Source organism: Urocitellus parryii, chromosome 10, assembly GCF_045843805.1.
Source record: "Urocitellus parryii isolate mUroPar1 chromosome 10, mUroPar1.hap1, whole genome shotgun sequence".
In the NCBI taxonomy this organism is placed as follows: domain Eukaryota; kingdom Metazoa; phylum Chordata; class Mammalia; order Rodentia; family Sciuridae; genus Urocitellus; species Urocitellus parryii.
This window is the reverse complement of record NC_135540.1, coordinates 25,182,775-25,202,298: the sequence shown is the minus strand read 5'-3', so window position 1 is coordinate 25,202,298 and position 19,524 is coordinate 25,182,775. Positions and strand designations below refer to the sequence as shown.

The window sequence follows — 19,524 nt, the reverse complement described above, 5'->3', positions numbered from 1 at the left end:
TTAGAGACAGGGTCTCACGAGTAGCTTAGTGCCTAGCTTTTGCAAAGGCTGGCTTTGAACTTGTGATCCTCCTGCCTCAGCCTCCCTGAGCCTCTGGGATTACAGGAGTGTGCCACCATGCTGGTGGTTCATCTCCTTCTTTTTAATGGAAGGCATTTATTTAACAACAAAAAAAAAAATTTTAGTGCTTATAAGCCAGATGTATGAAGCTATTTGCTCAAATCGGAGTAAGCAAAATCCTAACAGAAGAGTTTAATGGTTTAATGCCTTCCACCTTCAAAATACAGACCTATGAAAGTTCAAATGTAAATTTCTCTCCTGCAGGTAGGCCCCCACCCCACACTCCTTTTTATTCCAGACTTAGTCATTTAACCTCTGAAATGTAAATCTGAGGTGTTTAATTTTTCAGGGATTTTAGGTGATGAACCACTGATGTTGCCTTTTACCTTGAAAGTGCAGGAGTCAGCAATTCCATCAGGAAAAAGTCTGCCTCATCTTTGAAATATCTAAACCCACTTATGATACAACTGAATTTCTTTTTCTTTTAGTATTTTAAAAAGATTTGATACTTAAGACACTCTCTAGCTTCTTTTTTATTTTATTATTTTCATATATTGGCCAATTAAAAAAAATTTATTATTAGTTGTTCAAAACATTACATAGTTCTTGACATATCATATTTCATACATTTGATTCAAGTGGGTTATGAACTCCCATTTTTACCCGGTATACAGATTGCAGAATCACATCGGTTACACATCCACTTTTTTACATACTGCCATACAAACCTAGGGGACTTAACCACTGAGACACACCCCCAGTCCTTTGTATTTTTTTTTTATTTTGACATAGTCTCACCAAGTTGCTTAGGGCCTGACAAAGTTGCTGAGGCTGTCTTTGAACTTGCGATCCTCCTGCCTCAGCCTCCAGAGTCGCTGGGATTACAGGCCTGTGTACTAGGCAAGTTTGAGTCTTTTCTCCTGTTGCGTCTCTCCTACCAAATTTCCCTGTGAGAGTTGTCTATTTTTCAAGGCCCTCTCAAATATTTCATCTCTCAAACCAATATGAGTTTTCTTCTCACTCCTCCAGAGTACTTCCTTTTGCTTTTTGCTTCACTTTCACTTTAGGAATTTAGGAGTACTTTAAACATTTTTTTAGAGGTCTTATGGCCTCAAGGGTATGATACCTTAAGGGCCAAACTTTACCTCCCTCTGTTCATTATTCACTGATGCTTTATCATTAGCAGTGAGGGTGGAGGGGAAGGACACTCTTAGAGTATGACGATCTATCCTGGCTTCAACCTAATATAATGTACCTTTTAAATTATTCCGAGAATGAGGAAAACCCAACTTTGACATTGGAAAATCACGAGAGGGCCCCCACCCCCATCCAGGGGCAGTCAACCCCCCTTCACGCTGTCGGGAGCAGCTGTCTCGGGAATCCTCCTGTCCTGAGAATGTGGGAGAGGTTTGGTGGGGCGGCAGCTGCGGGGCAAGGAATCCTTCCCATTCCTGGTGGACGCGGTCTCCTCCTCTCCCCTTTGGAACCCGGCAGCTGCCGGGCATCCCAGTGGAAATCTCTTTCCAAGTCTCCGCTCAGCGCCGCGGGCGGGCAGCAGCCGAGAGCAGCGGGGGGTGGGGACTCTGGGCTCCCCTTAGGCAGAGACAGCAGCCTCGCGGGCTCCAGCGCTGCCACCTCCCTGACTTGCAGAGGTCCCTCAGGTGTCCTTCTCCGAGTCCAAGACGGCACCTTGGCAACCAGGGGCGGTTCCCTCCGCGCCAAGAGACCCTGCGGTAACTTAACAACCGCAGGAGCGTCGGAATCACAGCCTCGGCACTTGCCCACGCGCTTTCCCAGGTCGGGGGGTGGGCAGGGAGGAAAAGCTGGCCCCTGGCAGGAAAGGACTGTCCTCGCAGGGCGGGGGACACACCGGGTGCTACCTGAGCGGCAGGTCTGCCGGGCGGCACACTCACTCGCGTTCCTCCTAGGAAGCGGGTGCCCTGAGCCCCCGCCCTCTCACGGCCCCCCAGCTCGCCCGCGCGTCCCCCGCCAGCCGTGCGCCTGCCTCCGCCTTCGCGCCCGCCCGCCCCACCGCCCCGCGCGCTCGCGCACGCGCACGCCGCGCCCGGCAGCCCTCGGCGCTGTCATGGCGGCCGGGAGCAGCTTCAGTAGGCGCAGGGACGGCGGTGCGAGCCGTGGCGGGGCGAGTTGTGGCAGTAGCATCCTCATCACCATCAGCAGCCTTAGTCGTGGCGTCGGTGGCGCCAGCAGTGGCTGTTTTTGCAAAGGCTGAGCGCAGGGGTGGGGCGGGCCAGGAAACCATGGAGTTCTGTGCAGCCGCGGGCTCCCGGGGAGCGGACTAGGGAAACTTGGAGGCTGCGACCAGGTGCACTGACCTCTCTCCTTCCTCCTCTCCTCGCCCTGGGGCCTCCCCGGCTGCCTCCCTTCCCTTCCTGCCACAGCACACACCTCCCCTCCTCTCGCCGCCGAACCTCAGGTGCCCGAGAGAGGTGCTCCACTCCTCCCCCTGGGCCGAGCGTTGAGATAATCACCGCCCCCTTCCCCCGCCTTTTCCTGCCCTGGTTCTCCGCCGCCACCTCCGTCTCGCTGCTCCCTGGCAGGAGGCGAGGACAAGTCCGGAGTGTTGGGTGAGGAGGAACTTTCTGCCTCGGTGGTGGCGTGGGGGGTCCCCTCCCTTCCCCGGCCCCTCCTGTGCCCGCGACAGTTTCTCTTCCGTGCACCTGTGAGGAGAGGTTGCCCTGCGCCCTGAACCTGCGGGAGTGTGGGGGAGGAGTGAACCTGCTCCGGGCCTCCCGGACCCGCCTTCGCCAGAACCGGCTCCGGGAGCCCGGGAGAAGCGGGCGGCTGGTGGCGGGGTGCCTTTAGTAACTTACTTGACGGACAATAACTATTCCCCCCACACAGTCCCCCCGAACCAAACCTAGTCTATTTAACATATATTTAATCTTCCAATAGGGTTTGGCGTTGTTGTCAGCCTCGGGGAGAGAGATTGGACAAATATTCTCCAAGAGGAAGAGGGCGACGCCAAGGACTTTCCACATCAACTGCTTTTGGGGTTTCTCCTCAAGTTGGAAGAGAGACCCTTTTCGTTTGGCTTTGCGTGTCCTGTGCTTATTTCCAGTGCAGCTACTGCTGCCTCGGGGTGACTCCGAGTTGTCCTTCCTCGTGACCTAGCAATGGCTAGTGAAGACAATCGTGGCCCTTCCCCGCCACCAACAGGTGATGACGGGGGAGGTGGAGGGAAAGAAGAAACCCCTGCGGAAGGGGGTGCATTGTCTCTGAAGCCAGGGCTCCCCATCAGGGGCATCAGAATGAAATTTGCCGTGTTGACGGGATTGGTTGAAGTTGGAGAAGTATCCAATAGGGATATCGTAGAAACTGTCTTTAACCTGGTAAGTAGATGAATATTTTATAAGCATATACTTTTCTTGGTGAGTTGGAGAACAAGACGTTAAAGCTGGAGTCATGTGCTTTACTCTGATGATGGCTTTTTCCATGGTTAGAAATACAAAGTTGTACTTGACCTAAATGAAGCCGTTTCTTACAGTTTTCAATTTAAAGAGAATTATACAAATTTGGATGCTTGAGTTTTGTGAAAGTGAACACATCAGTACGGAGGAAATCTTTATTGCGGTGGAAGTGTTTTTTTTTTTTTTATGGGTGGGTGTTTTCCAGTGGATGAGTTTTCTGTAATATATATATTTTTTCCCCCCTGGTACGGGTATGTTTAAGCCTGCATTTCTCTTTAACGTTTTAGTTAAGTTATTGTGACCTTTTTTTTTTTTTTTTTTGACTTGGAAATAAGGTGTCTTTGAGTTTGCTTAAGCTATGTTTTGCCATAATAAGTTTTAAACACAAAATTTTTCTTCATAATGCTAATGAAAGATTAATTTGCTGCCAGTTAGTATTTTTAAATTTTGATGTTTTATTTTTAGAAGTAACCAAAGTTAAATTTTTGATTGAATTTAGGATTGCATGTAAAGTAATCTTGTGAAAATTGGCAATTTGAAAAAGGATTGAGGCAGATATGGTATAATCTTTCTCTTTTGTAAATTTGTGTGTCACAGTGACGTAAAGTTGATTATTGGACATTACTGATTATACTACTATGAACTATGAATGCTATTTTTAAAAAGTGGATGAGATACTTTCCTTTTTTTCTTCTAGTCCATTCTTAGAAATAGTTATCTTTAATAGCCTTTTTAGGTTTATTCCAGTCCCTGTTAGTCATCAATTTAAGAATCAAAAGGAAATTTGGCCTCAAAATACTTACCCTTTTCAGAGGTGGGTTTGTAGCTCAGTGGTAGAACACTTGCCAAGCATGTGTGAGGCACTGGGTTGGATTTTCAGCACCACATATAAATAAATGAATAAAATAAAGGTCCATCAACAACTAAAAAAAAAAAAATTACCCTTTTCCACCCAGCCTGTTAGAAGATAACAGATGGCACCAAATAAAAATGTGCAATAGTTGTAATAACTGTTTAGCACTTTTTCCCTTTGCCTCTGTGTTTTCAAGGTTAGGCTTGTATTATTCCAGGGTGGTTAATTATTTCCTACACTAGACCTTAAGTGCTAGTCTGCTCATTTGCAATACAACTTCTCTTCTCAAAAGTAGCTGGATGAAATTAATTTATTTTTGGAGTATGAAAACTTTGAACAATATGGCATTTCTCTACCAGATTATTGAGAGTTTATGTATAAATACTCACATTTTTTTTTTGAGAGGGTGTACTGGGGATTGAACCTAGTGGTGCTCTACCACTGACCTATGTCTCCAGCCCTTATTATTTATTTTTTTGAGACAGGATTTCATGAAGTTATTGAGATTGGCTTGGAACTTGCCATCCTCCTGCCTCAGCCTTGTGATTAGCTGGAATAACAGGCATGCGCCACCACACCCTGCACATTTTAAAAACTATATTCTATGGAAATGTGCATATATATAATAGTATAGTAAACTCTGGTATCAGTAATCCAGCACCAGTGGTTATCAGCATTTTGGGAATCTTCTATTTGTGAAGCTTATATGCATATGAGTCTCAAGGAGATAAAATGCAAATTGATCTAATTCTTTACATCAAAATAGAAAAAGTTGAAAACAAGTTTTTGATTTTTTTTTCTTTTTCTAGACTTCATGTATCTTGGATGATAAACAGAAACCTGTGATAGTGATATAGTGCATAATTAGTTTTTTTTTGTGTGTGTGTGAAGACACAACATTCTTTGACAGAAGGAGGATTCAGATTCCTCTGTTCTTTAGAATGTGTGGTGTGGGGGTGGTTGAACAAACATGAGTCACTTGCATTTTTACCATTAAAGAAAATCTAAATTCCATAGTAATAGTTTACTTATATGCTGCTTAGAAATGTAGACCTAGAGAGATTTTAAGGTCATTGGTTAAATTCTCCATAGTTGCATGTTGGCAGGGTAGCAGGTGATTGGGTAGAAGGAGAAGGAAAATTTGTTCAATTACACTTCTTTTTCACCATCATTCTTTTGGCAGGTAGGTCAGGAAAAATTGCTGAGAGGATTAGATAGCAGTTCCTCTTTTCCCATTTCCTCTTACAATACTTGCAATGATCAATACACGGAGTGTTGGCCAGTTTTTAAAAAATTTTGGAAAATGAAATGTTGGGATTTTGGTAAATTAGACCATCTCAGTTTCATCAGTATTGCTGCACCTAATTAGATATTTTCTAATAGATAATTGTCAGCCTCAGTTTTTTTAAAAAAATTGGTACTGGGACTTAAACTTAGCGATGCTCTACCACTGAGCTGTATTCCCAACTCTTTTTATTTTGTATTTTGAGACTGGGTCTATTCTCAGTTTCTGAGGCTGGCCTTGAACTTGCAATCAATCCTCCTGTCTCAGCCTCTTGAGTTGCTAGGATTACAGGTGTGAGCCACCATACCTGGCTCATGTCCTACTGATTCTTTTTTATTCATTAAATAGTAGCTACTTAAGCTTTGGTGTAACACAGTGGTAGAGTACTTGTCTACCATGTGTGAGGCATTGGATTCGATCCTCAACACCATATAAAAAAATAAATAAGTAAAATAAGGGTATTGTGTCCATGTACAACAACAACAACTAAAATTCAAAAAAGTAGTAGCTACTTTAAACAATGAGTGTGTACTGTCAAAATTAAATGACATTCCCTCCTCTATCCAGATAGCATGTGGTAGAGCCACAGAGCTGCTCCAAAGGTCTGTCTGTATGAAGTACTGCCTCCCAAGTTTGCTATTGTATCTTGAGTTTACTGGTATAAATTCACTATCCCCTTATAATTCCTTTTTTTTTTGGAGAGAGAGAGAGAGAGAGAGAGAGAGAGAGAGAGAATTTATTTATTTATTTATTTATTTATTTAAATATTTAGTTTTTGGTTCTCGGCAGACACAACATCTTTGTTTGTATGTGGTGTTGAGGATGCATGTCGGGCCACATGCATGCCAGGCGAGTGCGCTACCACTCGAGCCACATCCCCAGCCCCTATAACTCCTTTTATATATCTGTTTTAAAGATAAATTTGATTAATAGTACATTAGTGTATTGAAGTATTTTAAACTTCTGGTCAACCTTGCATTTTTCTCACTGGAATTTAAGACCATTTCTTCATCTGTATGTTAGAGTAATTTGGTTTTCAAACTTTTGGACTCAGAATAATTAATATACTGCATGTTTCAGAAACTTGCTGCTGAGTTTAGGTTTCCCTCAAGAATATAAAGGCATTCAGAACTATTTAATTCAAGAATAGTGTTTCTTATCATATTTTCATGATTTTTTTTTCTAAAAAGTAATTTAATTAAATTTGATTTTGAATTAAAATCTTAAAACTTAAAAGATGGAATATAATTTTCCTTACCCATTATATGGTGTTTGATATATGTCTTGCTAAATATTATAGTATAAATCTTTAATACTTAGAAGAGCTGAGCAGATCACATAAATATTAGGTTTGTATTGACAGTGTATAGAGTGTACTCTGTGGGCTTAAAGAAGCAGCTGCTCTTATGTTTCAGATGATTGTCGTGACACAGTGACGTGGATACAGTGGTGTCACACCTTTTGATTTTTCAGGAAATCTAGAATTAAAAATTAATACTTTAAAATGTCAAATTAAAATATTTACGTATATGTGGGTCACATAAAATCAGTTTTCAGGCTTATACATGAACTTTGTTAGAAAGGTAATCATTCAACATGTCTTTATTCTGATGTGTGTATCTAGAATTATTTCCTCCTTAATATCTGCCATCATATATTTAAGGTTAAAAGGTTATAGCTCAGTGGTAGAGCACTTGCCTAGCATGTGTGAGGCACTGGGTTTGGTCCTCAGCACCACATAAAAAAATGAAAGTAAATAAAATAAAAGTGTCCATCTATAACTGAAAGTATTTAAAAGAGTAATCAATTTTAAAAAACATACTTGTTTTTATTACAATTTGTAATTCACGTTATAAGTAATAGAGAATTTGAGCTGCTTTGAGCACAATAAAAATTCATAGGTTCATTTATCTGAAAGTCCAAAGGTAGGGTAAGAAGAACAGTAACTCAATCATATTAAAGACTCAATTTCTTTCTGTTTCTGTTTTGCTTTGTATGATATTAGCTTTAGTCTGTTGCTATTCCACTCATGGTTGTAGTATGACTGCCAGTGGTTTTGGGGACCACATGTATTGTTCACATCCCTTGGAGGAGAGAGCCTCTCTTGTCCTAATCTTCTAAAGTAATTGGACTGCTCTCCAATGATTATTACTACTGAAAAGTGCTGACTGGCCTAAAGTCGTGTGTTTTTTTATATATATTTTCAATAACTTTTAGTAAATTTATGGGGTTTTATAGCCATCATCCCAATCTTATTTTTCTTTTTACAACCTAATTTTGTAATATTTACATTCTGTGTTGCAGACACTTTACAAATTTATCCCTTTCCTTTAGGCCTATGATCCATTTTAAGTTCATTTTGTATGGTGTGAGTAAGAGAAGGGTCTAAATTCATCTTTTTGTATATGGTTATATGATTGTCCCAGGCCATTTGTTGAAAGCTTATTCTTTCCTCATTGAATTGCCTGGTACCTTTGTTAAAAATTAATTGACTATAAATGTAAAGATTTATCTGGACTCTTTGTTTTTACAGACTTGAGGATCAATCCCAGGGCCTTGCATATGCTAATCAAATGCTTTACCACTGAGCTTCATCTTTAGCCATGGACTCAATTTTTTTCCATTGATCTATGTGTCTGTATCCCTACTCTCCCTGCACCTCCATACTGGCCATAGAACCCTGCACATGCTAGGCAAATGCTCTACCATTGAGCAGCACCCTCAGTTGTTTTTATACCAGTACAAACTGTTGATTACTGTAGTAAGTTTTGAAATAGGGAGTGTATATTCCCTTCCTTGATTCTTCTTTTTCCAGATTGTTCTTTTTAATTCTAGGTGCTTTGCATGTCTGCTTGAATTTGATAGTGAGTGTTGAATTTGTAGATCACTTTGGGGAATATTGACTCTTCCAGTCTATAAGCATAGGATGTTTCTCCTTCTTTGTAGATTTTTCCTTCATTCTTTCAGAAATTTTTAAGTAAACTTCTTTTTTGTTATTAAAATGCTTTTGTAGGTATATTTGTGCATTGAAATTTCCAAAAGAGGAAAAAATGGTTCAGTGTGGACATTTGTATAGATCTTGAATAGGTATTGTTAGATTATTCATTAATGTTGATAAATAAGAGAAATTTGGATGATTTAGTGAAATTTTAAAAACTTTGTAGTTTTCTAGAACTGATAATTGTTAGAATTGATAATTTAGGCCTCTGAAGTTTTATAGCCTTGTTCCATTAGAATTGCTTTTTTTTTAATTGAGAAATCATTTGGAAATTCAAAAAACGGAAACTAAGTAAGCTTTTTTTTGTTCTTATACTGACTCCGCTGAACATCTCTCTGTCTCTCTCTGTCTCTCTCTCTCACACACACACACACACACACACACACCACACACACACACACACACACACACACACACACTTTTTTTTTTTTGTGGTACTGGGGATTGAACCCATGGCCTTGTACATGCTATGTAAGTGCTCTATCAGTAGGCTACATCCCCAGTCCTTTTTTATTTTTATATTTTCAGTTGTAAATGGATATTATATCTTAATTTTATTTATTTATTTTTATGTGGTGCTGAGGATTGAACCCAGTGTTCCACGCATGTGAGGCAAGTGCTCAACCCCTAAGCTACAATTCCAGCCTCTATCCCCAGTCCTTTTAAAAATTTTTAAAAAATATTTTGAGTTGATGTGGTGGCGCACACTTGTAATCCCAGCCATTTGGGAGACTGAGGCAGGGGGATTGCAAGATTGAGGTCAGCATCAGCAACTTAGTGAGGCACTGAGCAACTTACTGAGACCCTGTCTCAAAATGGAAAAAAAAAAAAAAGGAGGGGGGCTGGGGATGTGGTGGGGATGTGGCTTAGCACTAAGCACCCTTGGGTTCAATCCCCAGTACAAGAAAAAAAAAGTGTGTGTGTAGAGAGAGAGAGACAGAGACAGACACACAAGGTCTTACTAAGTTGCCCTGGCTGTCCTGGAACTTGTGATATGTGATTATAGGTGTGTGCCATAGTACCTGGCTTCACATATATCTTCTTAAACATATTTTGGAGTAGATTTTGTATATTTGAACTAAAAATGACTACAGGACATTTTTGTTTTATGATACATAAATTATTCATAAGGTTTTTATTTATGTTTGTTCTTCAGAACTCAGAACTTTTCACAGTGCTTGGTACTCGGTTTGCTAAAAATCAGATGTGGTAGAGTGTACCTGTAGTTCCAGCTACTCAGGCGGGAAGCTGAGGCAGGAGGATCCCTTGAGCCCAGGAGTTTAGGGTCAGCTTGGGCAACATAAGAGAATCCTGTATCTTAAAAAATAAATAAATAGGGGCTGGCTCAGTGGTATCACACTCAGTGGTTCGATTCTCAGCACTAGTCATATAAATAAATAAAATAAAGATCTATCAACAATTAAGAAAAAAAAATAAAAAAAATGAATAGGGCTGTGGCCCAGTGGTAAAGCCTTGCTTGGCATGCGTGAGGCACTGGGTTCAATCCTCAGCACCACATAAAAATAAAATAAAGGTATTGTGCCCACTTACAATTAAAAAAAATACATATTTATAAAAAATAAATGAGGGTCTGGGGTTGTGGCTCAAGCGGTAGCACACTCACCTGGCATGTGCATGGTGCTGGGTTCGATCCTCAGCACCACATACAAATAAAGATGTTGTGTCTGCCGAAAACTAAAAAATAAATATTAAAAAAAAAAAGAATAGCCAGGCATGGTGGCATACAACTATAATCCCAGCAATTTGGGAGGCTGAGGTAGGAGAATTACAAGGTCAAGGCCAGCCTCACCAATTTAGCAAGGCCCTAAGAAATTTAGTGAGATATGGTTTCAATCAAAAGGGACTGGGGATGTGGCTCAGTGGTTAAGGGCACTTAGGTTCAATCCCCAGTACTCTCCTTCCCTCCCCCAAATATAAGTGTTTGTTAAGTGGAAATGTCTTACTCTTTTTCATTAAGTAAATCACAACTGCCAGGAATTCTAGTTCCTGTTATTCTTTTCTGCAAAAAGGTATGTTGTTACAAGTCTTAAGGTCTATTTTTTAAATTATTTTCTGTTTCTATGAAGATATTTGTTAGGCAGCTTGCATTTTTCATTGTATCATTTTGAATTACCTCAGTATTTGTTTTACCCCTTAGAGCAATTTCATGAATTAATTTTCAAATAGTCTGCTATAACCTGATCTTAGTTTCTTCCTTTTGCTTTAGTATTCTTTAATTCACTCTCATGTAATGGGTGCATACTCAGAAACCTGAGTGTTGACTTCTAGTGACACTGGCTTAAAAAAATGTTGGGGAGGGTGTGGTTGTAACTCAGTGGTAGAGCGCTTGCCAAGCGCATGTGAGGCACTGGGTTCGATTCTCAGCACCACATAAAAATAAATAAAGATTTGTGTCCATCTACAACTAGAAAAAAATTAAAAAAATGTTGCGTCAAAAAAAAAAAGGTATAAAACAAGGATGAGAGGCATGGAGGGAGATTGGGTAACAAATAACAAAATATAGGAGGAATAAGTTTGAGAGTTGTGTAGCAAAGCGGGGTGACAATATATAGCTTAAAATGATTTACTGTGTATTTTATAAAGAACTAGAAACTAGGCATGATTGCACATACCTGTAATCCCAGTTAGTTGTGAGGCTGAGGCAAGAAGATCACAAGTTCCAGACTAGCTTGGGCAATTTAGCCAGGCCCTGTTTTAGAATAAAATAAAAATAAAATTAGCAGGGGATGTAGTTAATTGGTAGAGCACTTGCCTAGTATGTGCAAGGTTTAATCTTCAGTCCTGTGAGGAGTTGGGGGAAGGCTAGAAAAGAATTTGAAAGGACTGATAAAATGTTAAGGAGAAGGAAATGCTTATTATCCTGATTTGATCTTTATACTTGTTATACATGTAAATATGTACAATTATGTGTCAATTAAAAAAAGTTATATGCAAAAAAGCTAAAAAATAATTTAAAAAGCTGTTGAGTATAAAAATTATTTCTAATTGACTTGACCACCTGAATAAAGCATTCTCAGTTTAGATTTTAAAAAATTGATTCCTCAAAGATTTAATTGGATTTATCCAGAAATAATTTATGTGATCAAAATGTGCTTTGTGAAGTAGAGAATTTCTTGTTCCTGAATGTTTCAGAACATGGCATTATGGGGATTTTGGCTGGGCACAGTGGCACATGCCTGCAATCCCAGTCACTCTGGATGCTGAGATAGCACTATAAATTCCAGGCTAGCCTCAGCAACTTTGTGAGATCCTTAATGTAGTGAGACCTTGTCTTAAATTAAAAATTAAGTAAAAAAGGACTGGGGATGTGATTCAGTGGCAAAGCGTCCCTGGGTTCAATCCCTAGTACCAAAAAACAATATAAAAACAAAACAAACAAATGAAGCAAGAGGGGATTTTGTGGTGCATATTATTACTTTGGATAGAAAGTTGAATTCCTAATGACTTCTAAGGTTATGTGACTTTATCATGTTCTTGCTCAAAGTTTTGTTGTTTCTATTAAACCTTAGTCTTTGCATTTATTTTTCAGACCTCTCTTTATCAGCCTTATCCCATCAATCTTTTAGTAATTTACGTCTATAAATATTGTAATTTTAGAGAGTGGTGAGGGACTGGATTTTCTGTATACTTACAGAATGATTAAAAACTCAATTAACTATGTTTTGTTAGAGATACATCTATTGCTTGAGAATTGAAAAAGATTTTCGCTTTGTCTAATGATTTCTTTAAACAAATTTTTTAGCTGTAGATGGACACAATACCTTTATTTTGTTTATTTATTTTTATGTGGTGCTGAGGATCCAACCTAGTGCCTCACGTGTGCCAGGCAAGTGCTCTACCACTGAGCCACACCATCATCCAACAAAGATATCATTAGGCAGGTTGTAAGCAAATACAAATCCAAAGACTTGAAGGATAATTTTCCTTATGGTTGGTGACTTTCCTGTTAGTGGGTAGGTGAGGTTGTGTATCTATGGCTAGGTTTATAAAGGGATTATTTTATAAGTTGACTAAAGCAATTTGATAGAAGTATATAAGTATATTGATAATTGTTGTACTTTTGAATTGAAGTTAATTCATTATTTTGTGTTATAATAGATAATAGCAACAGTTAAAATTTATTGAGTGCTTACTACTTGCCAAGTTCTGTTTTACATGTGTATTAACCCAGTTTACTTCTTAAAATTCTCACAAGCAGGGCTGGGGTTGTGGCTCAGTGGTAGCGTGCTTGCCTTATATGCATGGGGCACTGGGTTTAATTTTTAGCACCACATAATAAAATAAAATAAAGATATTGTGTCCTACAACTAAAAAAAATTTTAAAAAATTCTCACAATGAGTTATATATAGGTGTTTCTGTCATAATGTCTTGCATTCTATAAAATTGAACTAAAAATAAGAGGACTTATAAGGAAATATTAGGGTTGTGGAAGACCATGCAAAACCTATGAAACTTTGTGATCAGAATACTAATAGAACCAAGAATCATTCTAACAAGAATACTAATAAGATTAAATCTTTACTGGTATTTTTGCCTTAGAATCAGTCACTTTTGTATTATGAACCCTGGAGCTTTTACTTCCTTCTTTGAGATATAGATTTGGCAGGACATTCATCTTTAACTTCTGAGAGAAAACATTTTTATCAGTACCAAAAGTCTCATCCAAGGTGTACCTTAATTCATTAATTAATTGTTTTAATACAGGAGGAAATGTCTTTGCAGTTTTTTTTTTTTTTCATCTGTTGCTGCTTGTCAAATACTTAACATAATGGAGAAAGCATAGTGCTTCTTGAAGTCATTAAATGCCACTGTTTGCATGAAAGGAAAATAAGTCTGTAAGTTTTCCTTAAAATATTCATATATGGCTACAAATTCCTTTTAATTTTGTTGGAAGAAGTCTATATGAACTAGTGTCACTTCCACATTATTCCCATATAGTTCAGGTCTTTAATAATAGTTCTTTTGGAGATAATCGAGCTATAACCCTAGCCCCATTTCCAGCCTTTTTAATTTTTATTTTTTGAGACAAGGTCTGGCCAGGTTACTTAGAGCTAGCCTTGAATGTGTGATCTTTCTGTGTTAGCCTCCCAAGTAGCTGGGATTATAGACATGCACTTTTTCTGATCAGTCCAGTCACTTAACCACTAAGCCATATATGGTATATAATTGCAAAGAACCTTAAATGTGAAAATAGTGGCTTAAGGCATCTTTCAATCATGTAATTGAATAGTCAGTCTGAAAGGTTAGCTAGATCTTTTAAGACTTGCCTAGCATAATCAGGATTCACCTTGTAAGGTTTTTTTATTTGCTTTTGTTTTGCTTTAAATTACTTAAAATTTGTGTTAGTAAAAGGGAAATTTTAGTGAATATCATATTCAAATTGGATGAAATTAATGACATAGTCCATTATTAAATACTCTCATGGTTAAAATATAGTTGGCTTAGCTTTCAAGATTGAAATGACCTTGTGTGTTGATCGTAAAAGAAACTGAAGTTTTAATAATCTTTTGTGTGACTTTTACATACTGACCATATTGAGCACATTAATAAAAAAAGGGGCCAGGTGTGGTGGTGCAGGCCTGTAATACTAGCAGTTTACTTGGGAGGCTGAAGCAGGTGAATTGAAGGTTGGAAGCCAGCCTCAGCAATTTAGAAAGACCTTGTCTCAAAATAAAAAAGGCTGGGGATGTAGCTCAGTGGTATACCCCTGGTTCATTCCCCAGTACCAAAAGGATGAACTAATGAATTGTAGAAGACAATGCCACGTGTCATCTTCAGTATTTGTCAAGCTTTATTAATGGGCTTCATTATTCAAGTGACCTTAAAGCTCAGTGGTGGAGTGCTTGCTTAGCATGTGGAAGGTACTGGATTCACTGATCCTTAGTACCACATAAAAATAAAGAAATAAAAGTATTGTGTCCATCTACAACTAAAAATATTTTTTTATAAAAGGCTGAGTTCAATTCCCAGAACTACCCTGCCCCAAAAAAGTTTGGGTTATAGATTTCTTGAATTAGAATCTTAACAATATTAGTTTTTCAGTGTCTTGTACAAGTTCCTTATCCCCTTTGTGTCCCAGATTTATTATTTATTAAGTGGATACTATAACACAGCTTATTTCAGAACACATCATGGGTTATCAAAACAATCGATATACATTCTATCCTAGCATACAGTACCTTTCTTCATCTGCTGCATAAGATAATCATCTAGGAAGAATCCTATAAGAGTAAGGTTTATGCCTAAATCTACTCTGTGTCAGAATTGTCCTCTATTCTGGCATTCTGAGCAGAATCCTGTCTATGATAGAGGCAATAACTGTAGCCACGTTTGAAGGGTTCATTTCTCAATCCTTTCTGAACTGTCTTAACCTCAATGTCGATTGCTGTTTTCTTTCAAGCTGAGAAAATTTGTTAAGAGGTATCTCAGTGTTATTCTCAGAGATAACATTGTCCTTAACACCTTTCCTCCTATAGAGCAAGCCACCTCTGATGTCCTTTGAGCACTTTGCTCTTTTGTCCTACTGTTGGGGTCAACCTTCTGGTAGAGGGGAAGGAAATTTAGGACCAGGCTTGGGAGTTAAGCTTCTAAGTTTCTCTAACATTTCTGAGCAGATGGTGTGAGACTGATAAATATTCTTGCTGGTTTTTTTTCAGAGGGCATCAGAGAAGACTCCGAGGTCACAGTTGGGTTAAACTTTTGCAACGGGTTTCTTAGAGGTCTGGGTACTTTATTTAGTTTCTTGGAGCTCTAAGCTCCTCCTTGATCTTTGGGTCCCAGTGGAAGGTGACTCTTCTTATTGAAATAAGGTAATCTTGAAAGAACTTTTTAGTCTAGAAAGAGCCAGAACAACCCAGAGTCCAACAAATGGTGGTGATCAAGGAAACCTTGTTAGGATGGATGTTTACTTCCTCTAGATAGTCAAATTAAATTGTCTTCTAAGTGTTCTGCCAGGGTTGTGGGCTGACGTTCTCCTCCACCGGGGGTCAATGCAGGGTCTTCCTAAATAATCCCATTGGTAGTAGCAACAGGCTGTTATGTTCAAAGAGTGGGGACTCAATCAACACAAGCTTATGACCCACACTTCCTGGGAGTTCTTCCTTCATGGGGAATAATTGCAATCCCCAATTCCCATTACAAATGAGGCTCAACAGGTTACTTGGTATTTTTGGCACTGGGTGTTACTGCAGCTTGCTGGCATAGGTAGGTACATGCTGAACCCATCAGTGTAGAGCGTGTGCAACCTTGGACAGCTAAGGGCATCACAGATCTGCTGTTGTTTAGTTTTGGGTAGATGAATGCTGTTTGTCCCTCTAAGAAGTTGGGAGATGCTGACTGACTGGAAGGGACAAAACTGGTTAGCAAGCCAAGGTCACATTTATTATTAGAATTAACCAGACAGATAGCTCCACCAACCGATGGACAGGTAACACCAACTTTTTTTTTTTTAAATTTTAACTTTCTTTTATTTTTTGTTGTGCTGGGGATCAAATTTAGGGCCTCATGCATGCTTAAGCAGTTGCTGTACCACTAAGCTATACCCCTAGCCCTAATTTTTTTTTGGTACTAGGGGTTGAACCCAGGGATGCTTAACCACTGAGTCACATCCTCAGTCCTCTTTTGTATTTTATTTAGAGACAGGATCTTGCTAAGTTGCTTAGGGCCTTGTAAGGTTGCTGAGGCTGGCTTTGAACTTGCAATTCTCCTGCCTCAACCTCCTGAGACACTGGGATTATAGGTATGCACCACCACACAGCCTAGCCATAATTTTAACTTTAAAAATAATTTTTAACTCTGCTATCACTAAGACATTGTGAAGACTTTTTCTTTTTTCTTTTTGGTACTGGGTATTGAACTTAGGTTGCCCAGCCCCAGCCCCAGCCCAGCCCTTTTTTACATTTTATTTAGAGACATGTAAGTTAATTAGTTGATAGGAAAACAGAAGGCAGAGATGGTACTTCTCAGCACAGAGTATCAAACAAACCTGTATTGCTTCATCTCACTGATATCACTTTCCCTTTGTAGAAACTACAGTTAACCTTGACTGTCTTTCTTCATCAGTTCAACAACCAGTCTGTCACTCAGAATAGCCAAAGCAATCCTTAGCAAGAAGAGTGATACTGATGACATTAGTATTCCAGATCTTAAACTATACTACAGAGCACTATTAACAAAAACAACATGGTATTGGCAACAAAATAGGCCTGTAGACCAAAGGTACAGAATAGAGGACACAGAGACAAACCTACATAATTACAGTTATCTCACATTAGACAAAAGTGCCAAAACATACATTGGAGAAAAGATAGCCTCTTCGACAAATGGTGCTGGGAAAACTGGAAATCCACATGTAACAAAATGAAATGAAACCTTTATTCTCACCATGCACAAAACTCAACTCAAAGTGGATGAAGGACCTAGGAATTAAACCAGAGACCTTGCACCTAATGGAGGAAAAAGTAGGCCTAAATCTCCATCACGTGGGATTAGGCCCCAACCTCCTTAATACGACTCCTGTAGTGCAATAATTAAAGCCAAGAATCAATAAATGAGATGCATTCAAACTAAAAGCTTCTTCTCAGCAAAAGAAACAATCAGTGAGGTGAATAGAGAGCCTACAGAATGGGAGCAAGTCTTTACCACAAGCATATCAGATAGAGCACTAATCTCTAGGATATATAAAACACTCAAAAACACCAAAAAACCAAATAACCCAGTCAACAAATGGGCCAAGGAACTGAACAGACACTTCTCAGAAGAGGATATACAATCAACAAATATATGAAAAAAATGTTCAACGTCTCCAGCAATTAGAGAAATGCAGATCAAAATGTCCATTGACAACTATCAGCACCACATACAAACAAAATGTTGTGTCCGCCGAAAACTAAAAAATAAATATTAAAAAAACCTCTTCATTCACAGTTGACATGATTATCTTTAAAAAAAACCCCTAAAAACCCTCAAACTGATTTCTTTCTCTGCTAGTCAGTCATTCCATGGCTCCAAAGGTTTCTCAACTGATATTTATACCTATTTGTCTAAAACATAAGTCTCATCATGCATGGGACTCTAATTCATCTGGGACCCTAACTCATCCTACATATTCTTTGTTATCTCAAGTGGCATCTATCTATCTATCTATCTTTATAGTGGGGATTGAACCCAGGGGCACTTTACCACTGAGCTACATTCCCTGCCCTTTTGATTTCTTATTTTTAAGACAGGGTCTTATTGATTAAGGGCTTCACTGAGTTGCTGAGGATGGTCTCAGACTTGCAATCCTTCAGCCTCAGCCTCCTGACTCACTGGGGTTATAGTCTTGAGCCCTTGTGCCAGGTGCCTATGAGGTGTTTTAATGTAGAAGAACTCTGTGACATAGGATCACCCCTATTTTTTTCTTTTGGTTGGGGGCTGCTAGGGATTGAGCCCACGGCCTCACGCATACTAGGCATGCACTCTACAACTGAGTTACATCCCCAGCCACCCCTGTTTTACATAAAAGAAAACTGAGACTCAGAGGGTTAAATTTTCCTGCTCAAAATCATGTAGGAGCCAAACAGAAATTCACAACCAAAGGAGAAAGGAAGAAAAACGGGGAGAAAGGGAAAAAAGATGTCAGGAACTAGAATGGTAAAGGAAAATAACCACTTGAATGAATGTAGTATATAAAAGCCAAAATTAGAGAACTAAAATTTCAACAAAAGTCTACAAGAAAAACAATTTTTATAGAAGTATTCAATGACAAATATTCAAGGGAGAAAAGAAAAAACACAACTGTATTTAAAAGTCTATAATTACTCTTTTTATGTATATACATATTTTTAGTTGTAGATGGACACAATACCTTTATTTTATTTATTTATTTTTATGTGATGCTGAGGATCGAACCCAGAGTCTTGCATGTGCTAGGTGAGCACTGTACTGCTGAGCCACAACCCTTGCCCCTGTATCTTTAAAGGTTGTGCATTTTACTGTAGTTGCAAGTCCTGTACCTATGAAACATATTCTCTAATTAATCCTTTTACTATCTACATTGCAAGGGTAGGTATCTTGGAGACTGTAATCTACAAGAAGTTTCATTTCAGTCATATCCCTGACCTGCACTAGCTTGTGCATACATGTGATCACACATGCTCATAAGCATGTATTCTTTCTCTCTCTTCTACACACACACAAGTCAAAACTTCCTTAATTTGCCAGTGTGGTGTTACATATCCAGCGCAGTGTTACATATCCCAACAACTTGGGAGCCTGAGGCAAGAGGATTGCAAATTCGAGGCCAGCCTCAGCAACTCATTGACTCAAGATCCTGTCTCAAATGAAAAATAAAAAGGACTATAGGTATAGCTTAGTGGTAGAGTGCTCCTGGCTGGGTTCAATCCCCAATACTGGGGGATGGGAGAGGGGGAAGCTGAGGATATAGCAGAGGCAAAGTGCTTCCTAGCATGTGCAAGGAACTGGGTTCAATCCTTAGAACCACACACAGAAAAAGAGAAGGGGTAAGCAAGAAATATGAACATTTTGTCTCAAATGAAAAGAGGAATTATAAAATTTGATTCATTAAATTGAAAACCATTCAAGTCTAGGTTTAGCAAAGTGGTGCACACCTGTAATCCCAACAGTTTAGGAGCCTGAGTACAGAAGGATTGCAGATTCAAGGTCACCTTCAGCAACTTAGACCCTATTACAAAATTAAAAAAAAAAAAAGTAAAAAGGGCAGGTAGTGTAGTTCAGCATAAAACACCCCTAGGTTCAATCTGCAGTACAATAAAACAAATAGTGTACCTGATCGACACTAATGCTCTTTGTCTCCCCCCAAAGTTTCTAAACAGCTAATAAAAAACTAATTTCTTTGGATACTATCAGTCATAT

The 19,524-nt window shown here is 39.1% G+C and overlaps 1 protein-coding gene across 4 annotated transcripts in view; it reads left to right on the top strand.

Annotated features, from left to right (window-relative positions):
• Positions 1 to 2,155: 2,155 nt before the first annotated feature.
• Lrba (LPS responsive beige-like anchor protein) overlaps positions 2,156 to 19,524 on the top strand; it is a 683,057-nt gene continuing 665,688 nt past the window's right edge. For 3 of the 4 annotated variants that reach the window (XR_013344428.1, XM_077803581.1, XM_077803580.1), the window contains exons 1-2: positions 2,491 to 2,648; positions 2,977 to 3,413. Coding sequence is in view for 3 of the 4 variants with exons in the window: in XM_077803581.1 (XP_077659707.1) it covers positions 3,198 to 3,413 (216 nt within the window). In the remaining variant the exon portion in view is untranslated. Of the gene's footprint in view, positions 2,387 to 2,490; positions 2,649 to 2,976; positions 3,414 to 19,524 lie in introns of those variants that run through there. The other variant, XM_026384651.2, reaches the window with a different exon arrangement.